The sequence below is a fragment of the Populus nigra genome, chromosome 13 (genome assembly GCF_951802175.1).
Source record: "Populus nigra chromosome 13, ddPopNigr1.1, whole genome shotgun sequence".
NCBI lineage: Eukaryota > Viridiplantae > Streptophyta > Magnoliopsida > Malpighiales > Salicaceae > Populus > Populus nigra.
This window is the reverse complement of record NC_084864.1, coordinates 8,205,589-8,217,816: the sequence shown is the minus strand read 5'-3', so window position 1 is coordinate 8,217,816 and position 12,228 is coordinate 8,205,589. Positions and strand designations below refer to the sequence as shown.

The following is a 12,228-nucleotide window of genomic DNA, read 5'->3' as shown; positions in this document are numbered from 1 at the left end:
CAAGTCATTAGCTTTTTTATTGTTTTCTCTCATTAAAAAACAAAAATAAAATTAGAGAATCTCTTAATGAGATTTGTGGCCACAATCTGATATGGAATTAAAGTTGATATTTCACACTTATGAAATAGGTAACTAGTTGAATAATAAGTAATGAATTCCTTATCATGTGATTGATTGTGCTCCTAATTTTAGGAGTATCTCTAGGCCTAAATTAAGGTCTCATAACATCTTGATTATTTGTGCAAAGAAGATCAAGCCAAAAGGATAAGGTCACTTCATGACCTATAAGGGATATTATGACCAACCCTGCACCAATTTTGTTTATAGTCTTGTATCCATTAAACCATAATTACTATGTAAATGGTTTAACCAAGATACTTTTGATATTTTGTTTCAATTCATGGTTTATACTAATATAAGGATGAGAAACTAAGAAATCACTCAAAGCTCAGTCTTTAACTTTTTTATGGTATGTAATACAAATTAAACCCAAACAATGCTAATGTCCATTTGTTAATACAACATCTAAAAAAAGGGCTTTGACAACATATATTCGAATACTATTTATGCTAGGATGTTGTTAATTGATCCTTCTAGTATTGAAATATACAACCTTAAACACTTTCCAAGCCTTGATGAGGCTAACTTTAGGGTTTAACAAGATAAGCTCTTATATATTCAAAGACAACATGTTTCTTTTTCATTCATTAAAACTCATTAAAGCTTTTCCTTTCACCAACTAGGTAAAAGGTCTAATCTTCGCTGCAATATTTAAAATAAACTTTCTTACAAAATTAATCTTGCCGATAAGATTTTGTATTTCCTTCTTGTTTTTCAAGAGGTTTTGCTTCCATTATAGCTTATTGTTTATTAATGTCTACCTATATGCCTCGCTAATGCACTAAAAATCCCTAAAAAATTATCTATTTATATTCCTAAGGCTCATTTTAAGGGATTCATTTTTAAACTATGCATCCTTATTAGTTCAAATTAGCATATGGTTCATTTAGTTAGTGGATCTTGATTTTAATTTTATTAGAATATCATTAATGTAAACCTTCATATCATAAATTAATCATATCATGAAAGATTAAGTTCATAGCTCTTTGGTTAATTGCACCTATATTTTTCAATTTAAAAGGCATTATCATTCATTCACTCCTTCCTAATGAACTAAGACATTTGAATGTAGTCTTTGAAATATTATCTTTTACAATGAAAATTTATTTGTAACTAGAGTGGCCTTTCATAAAACTATGTATTTCATTTCTATATATGCATTTATAAGCATATCAGCCATTAGTATAGGATGTTTATCTTTTCAAGATGTGATTTAGATTTCAAAAATCTGATGCATAATTTGTAATTCATTTTTAACACTAGTATTAGACATCCATTCAATATATCTCATTAGCTTAATAAATCCATATTCTAAAAGCCATTCAATTTTTTCCTTCACACAATCAATCATGTTTATCAAAAAAGTTGTCTAAGTGGCTTGAAACCAAGCTTGATTGGTAGAGGATGTTCTACCAAGCTTCTATATAACCCAAGCATCTCATTGTATCACTAGGAAAAATAGTCTTTGTAAGTGTTTAATTTGCCAATAATTATTTTTTTTGAAGCTCTTCTAATATGCTTGTATTTATAAAGGTTGGTTTAGTCCCATTTTTAGTCTCAAGTTAACTTCAATTAACATGTTCTGAACTTTAATTGGTCCATCATCTATATTTTACGGTGTTAGAGGAAGGCTTGTGTTATCAACAAAGATCAATCCATGGTCTTAATTTGGCTTTGGTTAACAAATTCACTTCTATTGTCCAATACACCTATAGGCTTCATCGAAAGCCTTAAAACTTTCTATTAAGTCATAATGACTCATTTAATCTTATAGCTCATATTTTAAGTTATTTTCTTTTCATTGTAGGTTATCTGGCCTAGAAAAATCTATTATGGGTCACTCAATGTGTGTTATTTTCTTGCTAATAGAGAAGTGAATGGGGTGATCCATGTTATACGTGCCTATGAATTGAACTAGATCAATATCATCACTATATAACCATGCATTTGTCATCCTTGAATTAACCAAAAATGATTTATCATCCATCTAAACTATATCAGTTAATCCATCTTGTAACCAAACTATTAAGGTATGATGTAAAGATGATGGCACACACATGTTAGCATGTATTAAGTTTCATCCAAGTTGGGTGTTATTGCTTGTCCTTGCTTCCACTAAAAAAAAAAAAAAAAGCTATGCTAGAGGTTCTTGACCTAATAATTAGATATGTTTGTAGTTCTCATATGGTATCTCTTATACCCCTTGTAAAATCTAACATGACCATGATGTCCCCTAGACTTCACTATAATTGCATGGGTCATGACAAATAAAATAAGGCAAAAAGAGTATCATTTCCACAAGGAGGAGGTTCAAGTACTAATATATAAAATTCTCTATATTATTTTGACAATCCCAAAATACCTACAAATTTTTTCATGAAGAAGAATTCAACTATAAAAGGTTCCTAGGGCTTGGATTTCATCAATTTAATTTCTTCAATAAGTTTAGACTAATTGCTTGCATTAATATTTTTCTATGTGATATTCTCTTTTAAGGTATAATAAGTTTAATTTCTATGTGATAACTATACCTATCTTAATCTTATATCTATTGTCATGATCACATAAATTAATATAAATTCAATATGCATTGTGAAATTTTTGAATGTAGGTTATAAAGGTGTGTATTTATTTCTAAACCACACTATCAGATGAATAATCCATGAATAAATATTGAAGGTCAACTTTTCATTAATTCATCAACATCTTAATCATGCAATTCATAGCTAGTAAATTGTAAGAATGAAAACAAAAATAATCTAATTATAATTAACAAATGATATTCAATATAATCATATTCAAATCATTCCAAGAATTTCATGACTACATGGCCTTAGAATAAGAAAGCTATAAATTAGAATTAATAAAATAATCCAATTATTTCTTAAATATAAATTTGAATTCAACAACCTTAATAACAATTTAGCAACTAAAAATAAAAGATTAGATAAAGAATAAAATTAAAAACAAAGAACTATGTGATTGCTGAAATAATGAGCTCCTTTTTTTTTCCCTTGGTGTGGCTGTTGGGATTTGTTTTTTGTAAGGCATTCTTAGATGTTTTTTTCTATGATAAAACCTTTATCCCTTCTCTGTAGATAAATGTTTGATCCCCTACAAAACCAATTCTCCTTTCTTACATTTTTTTACTGCTGAAAATCTAGAATTCCTAACTAACTAACTTCCATGTAGATTTAGAGCATCAAAACAATATAGTTTGGCTTTAGGCCATCACTAAAGTTTTATATCTTGTTCTTAGCTTTCCAACACACCAGGGCATGCTTTATTTTGACTTCTAGAACACCATATAAAGTTTGAAAACTAAAACAGGGTTTGGGTTGTAGTAAACTCTTGGAAAAATTTGGAGTTCTTCATTTCTGCAAAATTTTAAACTTCAAAATGATATAACTGATTTTGAGTCTCTTCATCCAAATTTTATTTCTATGTCATAGCTTTTGAGAAAGTCAAATAAAACCTAAAATAGTGTTATGGTTTGACTAGACCAAACTAAATAGGATTTGCCATGTTGGTTAAGGGGGCAAGAACCAACCTTGGCTACCACTATTAGGCTTACAACGGGTGGTTTGCAATGTGCCCATTACTAACAATAGCAATAAAAAGGGGATGAGAGGAAAAGTCATGATTATACGCCTCTAACCAATTTTAAGGGTTTTAGATGTAGAACTACAATTCTACTCTTATAGCCTATACCTTATTATAATAGGGTATTTTGAGCAGAATTACAATTCTACCCCAGTAAAAATAAAATATTGATTTTGTTTTAAAATTGAAACATTAAATTTGTTATAGACATAATTTTTATAATTTGATAGGAGTGGGTTAAATTATGTAATTAAAAAATTTCTTATTTTTGAAACATCCTGATTGGGTTATGATTTAATTACAATATTTATGTTTTAGGGAAGAAATCTTATTTAATTTATCCTAAAATTGTTTAGGGTGTTAACAAGAATTTTTATATGATTATTTGTTTTATTAAATCTTGAAAAATGTATTAGATAAAATTTTATAAAGTTTGAAAAATTATCAAACTGAGTTTGATTTACTATTTCTAAATATTAGAAATATTATTTTCAAATTGTACAAAAAGTCGATCACTAGAATTCAAGCATGAAATATATTTAATTATGCATATTAATGTGTTTTTATATATGATGGATGATTATAGACATTAAAAGACTAGTGTGATTTTTTTTTTTGGTTGAATGATTATAATATTAAATAGGTAATGTGTGCCCTGTCTTTGTTTTCAATTATATAAGAGTATTTCTCATCTAAATCCCCTTGAATATAACTCAAGGGTTTTTATTCAATTATGTTAATGTTATGTAATTTAGAAATGTAAAAAATTATATAGAAAAAATAGTTTGTAATAATTATCAAGTTTCAAGAGAAGTTTATTTATAATTGATGCATGACATGTCCTACCAAATACATAAAGTTGTTGTGTTTCTTGAACTTTAAACTGAGCATCCAATGTTATAGTTTCGAGCTCGAGTTCTATTTGGATTTTGGATTTTAGTTCTTGAACTTCTTCAAATTCTATTTTCCTCTAATTGTTCATTTCAAGAATAAATTTTCTCTCCAAGAAGGTAACATGTTTTAAGACAACCTTTTTTTACTCAACAACATAGTAAAAACAATATCTAATATTTTTTTTATATCTCATTAACTTACATTTATTTGATTAAGCTTCCAGCTTTCAGCTTTTCACATACTTTATTCTCCACATAAACATCACATCCCTAAATTTTTAAGTATGATAAGTTTGGTCTCTTACCTTTTCATATCTCGTATAAAATCTTATCAACAAATTGTGTAGGAACCATAGTTATTAAACCCGGACCGACTTGGCAAGTCGACCTGGGACCCGGCTGACCCGGGGGCTAGACCGGTCCGAGTTTGTCAAAAGATCGGTCAGTGCAACTACCCGGTCAAACTCGGTCGACCCGGCAGGTCAACCCGTGACCTGGGCGACCCGGCCAAGACCCAATTTTTTTTTTCAAATGTGAGATTTCAAACCTATTGGTATATATACTCTATGTTCCCAAGGAAAAAATTATGTTTTTTCAATGTGGGATAAAAAACTTTTTGGTTTAAATACTTTAACTTAAAAGGATAACATAATATCTTTTTAATGTGGGATTTGAAACCCATTAGTATATATACTCTATGTTCCTAAGAAAAAAGTTATATTTTTTCAATGTGGGATTAGAAACTCATTAGTATATATATTTTATGTTCCCAAGAAAAAAGTTATCTTTTTTCAATATGAGATTTGAAACACATTAGTATATATACTCTATGTTCACAAGAAAAAAATATGTTTTTTCAATGTGAGATTTGAAACCTATTAGTATATATACTCTATGTTCCCAAGAAAAAATTTATATTTTTTCAATGTGGGATAAGAAACTTTTTTGGTTTAAATACTTTAACTTAAAAGCTTAACATAATATCTTTTTAATGTGGGATAAAAAAAAACTTTTTAAAATATTTTTTAAAATTTCATTATTTACAATATGTATAGCCTATATTTACATGGATTTTCTTAATTTTTTCATATAAATATTAAAAATTTAATTTTTTTTTAAGTTTTCTGGGTTGATCCGGGTTGACCCAAGTCGACCTAAGTTGACCCATGAAACCCGTGACTCAGCTCCTTAGCCGGGTTTAATAATTATGGTTGGAACTCTATTTAAAAGGTAAGTAGTTTCTTATAGGGTATAGCCCAAAAAAAAAATGAAAGATCTATATAGCACATTATAGACTACATTATATCCAATAGGATGTGATTTCTCATTTTATAAACTCTATTATATTGAGGTGTTTCAAGAGTTATCTATTATGAAAGAATCCTATTATCTTTTAGAAATCTAGAAATTCTTACCTTAATGATTCTCCATTTTGATCTGATGAAAGTATATTGATACTTTTTCTAGTTTTTCTAAATTTTTTCAACCTTTTCAAGTAATTCAAATTTGTGTTTCTTTAAGTACATATAAACATATCTAGAATGATATTCAGTGAATGTAATAAAATATGTATATCCACCAAGAGCACAAATAGCCATTGGTCCACATATATTTATATGTATTAAACTTAACAATTCATTAGTTCTTTCACTCTTACCTATAAGAGATGATTTGGTTATTTTTCCCAAAAAAGAAGTTTCACAAGTTTCATATGATTAATAATTAAAATGATCAAATATATAACTTAGAGATTATTATTTATTTATTTAACCTAATCTATAATGCTATAAATATGATGGATATTTATTAGTTAATGTATTCTTTTAGCTGTTTATATTGAACATAGATAATTCTAAATTAAGGATATACAAACCATTTGTATAAAGACCAAATCCATAATAAATATCATTAATATAAAAGGAACAATATTTACCTTCAATAATAAATTTAAATCCACTGAAATCTAAATAAGAAATTGATATGATGTTTCTAGAAAAGATCATCGATGTTAAACTAGAGATCTGTTGGCCACACACTCTGCTTAGAAATGGTGAGGATGTTGAGACGATTCAAATGCCATCACAAGAGCTTGTTTTTTGCTGCTAGGCGATGCCACACGCATGACCTAAATGGCACGAAAATGATGCACGCACTAACACTTTAAAATAATATTTTTTTTTATTTTTTTTAATTACCCAATCACCCCTAGTCCAACTTAATTATAACTAAAAAAACCATATTGAAAACATGAAAAAGCCCCTTAACATCAATTGAGTAATTTTTGCTTTCAAATGTAATTTTTTTATTTTACTGTATTTAAAAAAATAAAAATACTAAAAATTCCTTGAACATCATTTTAGTTATTTTTTTTTAGAGGTAACTAAGTTATTTTATTATAATAAAAATATGAGAAGATAATTTATCCCAATCAATATGATGTCATTGTTTTTATTTTTTTAAAAAAATAAAAATATAATTACAATGCAGCAGCGCAAATACTCCGAGTCTATACAAACAATGAAACACTAATACCTCTTAGTTTTTTTTATAATATTTTTCTATAGCAGAGTGAATTCCACTGGTACATATTTTACAAGGGCTTGAATTGAGCTGAGAAACTTAATGTCAATAAAGTCTATGTTACCAGTATAAAAACCATTTAACTTTTGTGCCAGCTGAGAAGTTAGGAGACTGCAAGTCTTCTTTTCTTCTCTTTTTCTGGCTTCCAGATTTTTGAGGATTGTAATTAAAAAAATTATACTGGATCCAATTGTTAAACAACTGCATTTGAGGAAATAACATCCAAAATCTTTCTTGATACTCTAATCTAGCATCGATCTTCTTGTATTCGTCATATTCTTGTTTCTTTCCTAACCAGAATATGACGATTATCACAAAAACAGGAAAGCGGAGTGAAGAAAAAATGGAGATAGAAGATGGATGAAGGTCCTCCTGTCCTGTTAATGCCTAATTGTTTGTGCCGAAATAACGGTCCCCAAACTCCCCCATCCCTGGGATAACACATAAATCCTCATCCAATGTTACATCAATCTCCGATGTCACAATTTTGAGCTTTGGAAATTTCTTGCAAACCACATGTATTCCTTGGGGTGCCTGCAGGACATTGAATTATGGTAGATTATGCAAGGGAAATGCAGTTGAATTTTCTGACAAAAACAAGCATCAGAATGACTTACTGCTATTAGATTAAGGAAGATGATGTTAGACTCTACGACGCCCTTGCTGAGAAGCAGGTTAATCGCTTTGACTGCAGAATTTCCTGATCACGCATAGATGTGAGACAACACTCTTCTTAAGGGTAACTGAAGTAGGGTTTGAATTCCAAACCTGAAGCAAGAACTGGATCGAGCAATAAAACATGCCGACTTGAGATGTCTGCGGGTAGCTTCTCATAGATTAACTGCAGCAACATTGCGGTGATTTGAAAAGTTATATGCAACAGAGATAAAGAGAGAGAATGGGGCATGTGGTACAGTTGCCTCCACGAACCTGCCGTCCATTGTTACCCTCTCCATGGATGAGAATTTTACCGATTTTGATGCCCTTGCAGCATGCTCTTAATGCATTTTCCATGCTCTCCCCACTGCTACGAAATGAAGTTGTTAGGATTCATTAATGCTGAGAGTTTCCCAGGGATAACAGATTAGGCTACTTCAGAACAGCAAACATTAATTAATTATGTGATATATTCCTGACAACATGCAGGGGAAAGGAAACACGTACCTTCTAATGACTGAAACCCCACACAATCTTTTGCAGAAAACAACTCCAGGGTATACAGATCCTGCAAGCCAGAAAAGAAAAACATAAATACATCCCATCTCAAAGTTATCCTCGTTCTGAGGAATCTGAAAAGTTTAGCTTGAATTGCAGGTGACAAGGATACGCCCCATGCATGGATGTCAACTTCCATAAACATTGCATCTTAAAATCATGGATAGCTGTTGGTATGGATATGCCAGACAGAAATTTGGAGCAAATGATGCAACCGAAGTTACCTGTTGGGGTTGTGATCTGTTTTTCAGTGAATGGAAGATGACCTAGACCATGCTCCACAACCTGAGACATTGATACAAAAACAAATGATGTTGTGTTATTCGAAAAAACTCAGTTTATATCTCTGAAATTTCTCAATATTGAGAGATATCTACCAAGCGTATTAGCCGGTCTGCATAGAAGACAAAGTCATGCTTCGTTGTCTTGACATCACGTACGAGTGTGTGCATTCCCCGCATCTGGATGAAATGCAAAACTAAAGATAATTATCCGTTTCCTCTCATACTCAAGAATGAAAATTTCCAGTCAAGAATTTTGATACATACAGAACTTCATAACAAAAAGAAGGTTTACTGATGAGTTACTGAAGAAATTGCAACAGTAAATCAAGTAAAGCAGTATTACCTGAAATGTTGAGTGTATAACAGAAACATTTGGATATATTTTACACAAATGATGTTGGCCAAGCTTTGCACGGATATGTTGTATTATCAAGTCAATTGCAACATCATTATCTCCTCCCCGAGGGATTATAACGTCAGCATATTTTTTTGATGGCAGTATAAATTCTTCAAAACTTGGCTTTACAGATCGAGCGTACTGCAAATTATAGATAACTGGTTGGAAAGAGGAATATCTAAAAACCATATTACTTAAATTTGTGGAATAGTAATTCCACAACTGGAAATACTTGTCAATGTTAAGCTGAAACTGAATAAAAAACAGGATACACTCTCCATATATCCATTTTCAGTACGACTAAGGAACTTCATTTAGCATTGATTATGAAAAGTTTGATTGAAGCTAGCAACAGAAATCTCAGGCAATCAAGAAACTTCACTGACTTGGTCAAGAACGTTCTGGATATTCCTCCCTCTTTCAACAGTATCGCGCTGAATTCTCCGTGCAAGTCGCAGGTCAGAATCTGCACTGTGAAATTATGGTGATGGTTATTTGTAGGTGATCATTCTCAGCGAAAAACAGATGAACATGCATCATGTACATTTAGTTACGTGGTATAAAATTCTGGATCCTCGCACGTAATATGCATTTTATCAGTAATTTTTCTTGTGATTACATAGCCTACCCTATAAACTCAGAATCACTTGCATGTTTCCCCCCAAAGAGAATCCGAGTATTTTACTGAATTTCTGTATGTAAGAAATACAAAAGAATATGGTAGGAAGGAGCATTCATCCTTGTAATAAAAGGGAAATCACTTTTACCTGGAGATTACTTATCACAAGTACCGAAGTCAACACTTGGGCCAGAGGAAACCCGATTGAATGCATGTTTTCAGTAAACCAAGCCCACAGTTGTCTTAAGAATATAGAAGCTTTTCCAAGGGGGAAAACTTTCTTTCACAATATCTTTAAAAGTATGACTAGGCTGTAGTGTGAACTGTGAAGAGATTTGAAACTGATCATACAGTAAATGATGTTATTGGGGAATGTTCAAAGATTCATGAATTTATCACCATTTTGATCCTTTTCTTTATCAATGCTAGATTAGTTTTTTTGCTGAACTTATTCTTCACGTATATGTTGTTGTCATTGAAACTATATAATCAATTCAACGTTAGCTAGTTTCTGTTGTCAAGATCAATTTTATAAGCAGTCCAACACAATCAAAGGATGTTTAAAATCTTTATTGCTTTCTTGACAAGGACCATCGACAAAATGTTTGAATAAGATGATGGTTGGTAAGAACCTGTGTCAACAAAGATCTTCATGTTCATTAGATCACGAACCCGAGGATCGTGGAGAACTAGAATTCCTTCTAAAATGATGATGTCTGAAGGGTTAACCTGTGATTAAAAAGAAGAAGAAAAACCATTATTATAAATCAACATCTTCAATATCAAGAGAGAAAAAACCATTTACTTCTGTTTGGTTAAGAATTTTCTATTTGTTACTTTTGAAGCAATCGCATCAAAATTCCAAATACCTTCCATCCTGGACCGATTCTTTTATGGGTCTGGAAATCATAATTTGGTATGTCAACTGCCCGTCCATTTTTCAATTTCTCCATGCATGAAAGGAGAAGTTCTGTATTGAAGGCATCTGGAAAGCGAACACAATGCCAAACCTCTCAGAAATTCACGAGATCAATAAACTTTATTAACTATAAACCTTATGATCTGATAAAGAGAATACTTACCAGGATGATCAAAGTTATAATCATAAACTTGTGTCAATGTTGAATCACTCAGGGAGTGATAAAATGAATCCTAGAAGAAGAAAAGGAAATCAAAACAGACAAAATTACTCGTTTCGTTTGATCTCAAATTAATAGCATCTAAATAACTGGCCTGTTTTAGGAGAAAAACAAAATTACTTGATTGACAAGAACAACGCGTTGATCATGGAGCTGAGAAATAATCATATTACACACAGTTGTTTTCCCGGATGCAGTACCTCCAGCAACACCTGAACAGATGCATTTTCAGCATCAGGAAATTGAAAATCTACAAACAAAAATACTACAGAGTTGTAGCAAGTAGTAGAATGCATAATAGTATATACGATGAAGAAGAAACGTAGACATACCAATTACAAATGGCTGCTGAGGAGGGTCTGGAGCTGATATCAAGCCATTTGACTGGACAGGCAAGTGATTTTTGATGTTGTTATTAAGTGTAGATAGGATTTCAGAATCCATGCTTCAGTTACAATCCTATTCCAGATGAAGATGTGATAAGAAAATAAATACAAATGATATTGCTCAACACTTTCAGACGCAATGATAATTAATAGATAGATCTTGAAAATGAAACTTGAGGTTGTTGCTCTGTTTCTGTTATGTTTCCCCCATCACTTTTTTGACAACGTGTTATGCGGAAAGAAACGAAATGCGCGGGAACACACGCACGTGTGGCGCCATTAAACGGACACCAAATCATCATTTCTCTGTAGCTCCACTTGGAATCTCTTCATGAAAACACGTAATCAAATAGCCACATTGTTAGTGTTCAAATAAATCTTTTTATATAAAATTACAATCATTAACTTATTAAAATAAAAAATACATTTAACATTACCATCTCTGGCATAAAGATTAAGTTTTTTTTTTAATTTATCTACATAGCTCTTACTTCAGACACTTACTTTCTTCTTTCCTTTTATTTTACCTCCACTCATTGATTGAATTCAATTTCGTTTCATTAGTGTTTGAATCTAACCTTCTTTTCTCACCATGCTTTTCATTGGAGTTTTCTCTCCCATCAACCTCACTTTTCTTTTTCAATTTGATTTGATTTGATCATCAGACACTTGTTTGGATTCTAGGTTTTACCATCTTTTATAATAGCATACATATTTCCAAACCTGTCAAACATTGCCTCCCTATCAAACTACCAAGGACAACCCAATAATTGTTAGTATATATATCTTGTAGCCAGTTGTTTGTTTACATGTGGCATTGACTTTGTTCATGTAAATATATATAATATTAATAAAGACTTATTTATCTTTAATTTTTATTAAATATTTGATTAATGAATCTAGGGTAAAGTTAAAGTTCTTAGGACAAAAATATTTTATAAAGAAAATTAAAGTTGTTATAATTATGAGATTCTTGTTGCATCAAATCATTG

The 12,228-nt window shown here is 30.9% G+C and overlaps 1 protein-coding gene across 1 annotated transcript; it reads right to left on the bottom strand.

The window, feature by feature from the left end:
* Nucleotides 1–7,362: 7,362 nt before the first annotated feature.
* On the bottom strand, nt 7,363–11,406 carry LOC133670428 (uridine kinase-like protein 5). Its single transcript, XM_062090924.1, is given in 14 exon segments — nt 7,363–7,730; nt 7,814–7,896; nt 7,965–8,103; nt 8,106–8,220; nt 8,361–8,421; nt 8,636–8,696; nt 8,789–8,872; nt 9,039–9,233; nt 9,479–9,558; nt 10,344–10,440; nt 10,581–10,696; nt 10,794–10,863; nt 10,971–11,062; nt 11,183–11,406. Coding segments are annotated over 14 exon segments (1,452 nt in total). The 5' UTR covers nt 11,295–11,406; the 3' UTR covers nt 7,363–7,583.
* Nucleotides 11,407–12,228: the final 822 nt, after the last annotated feature.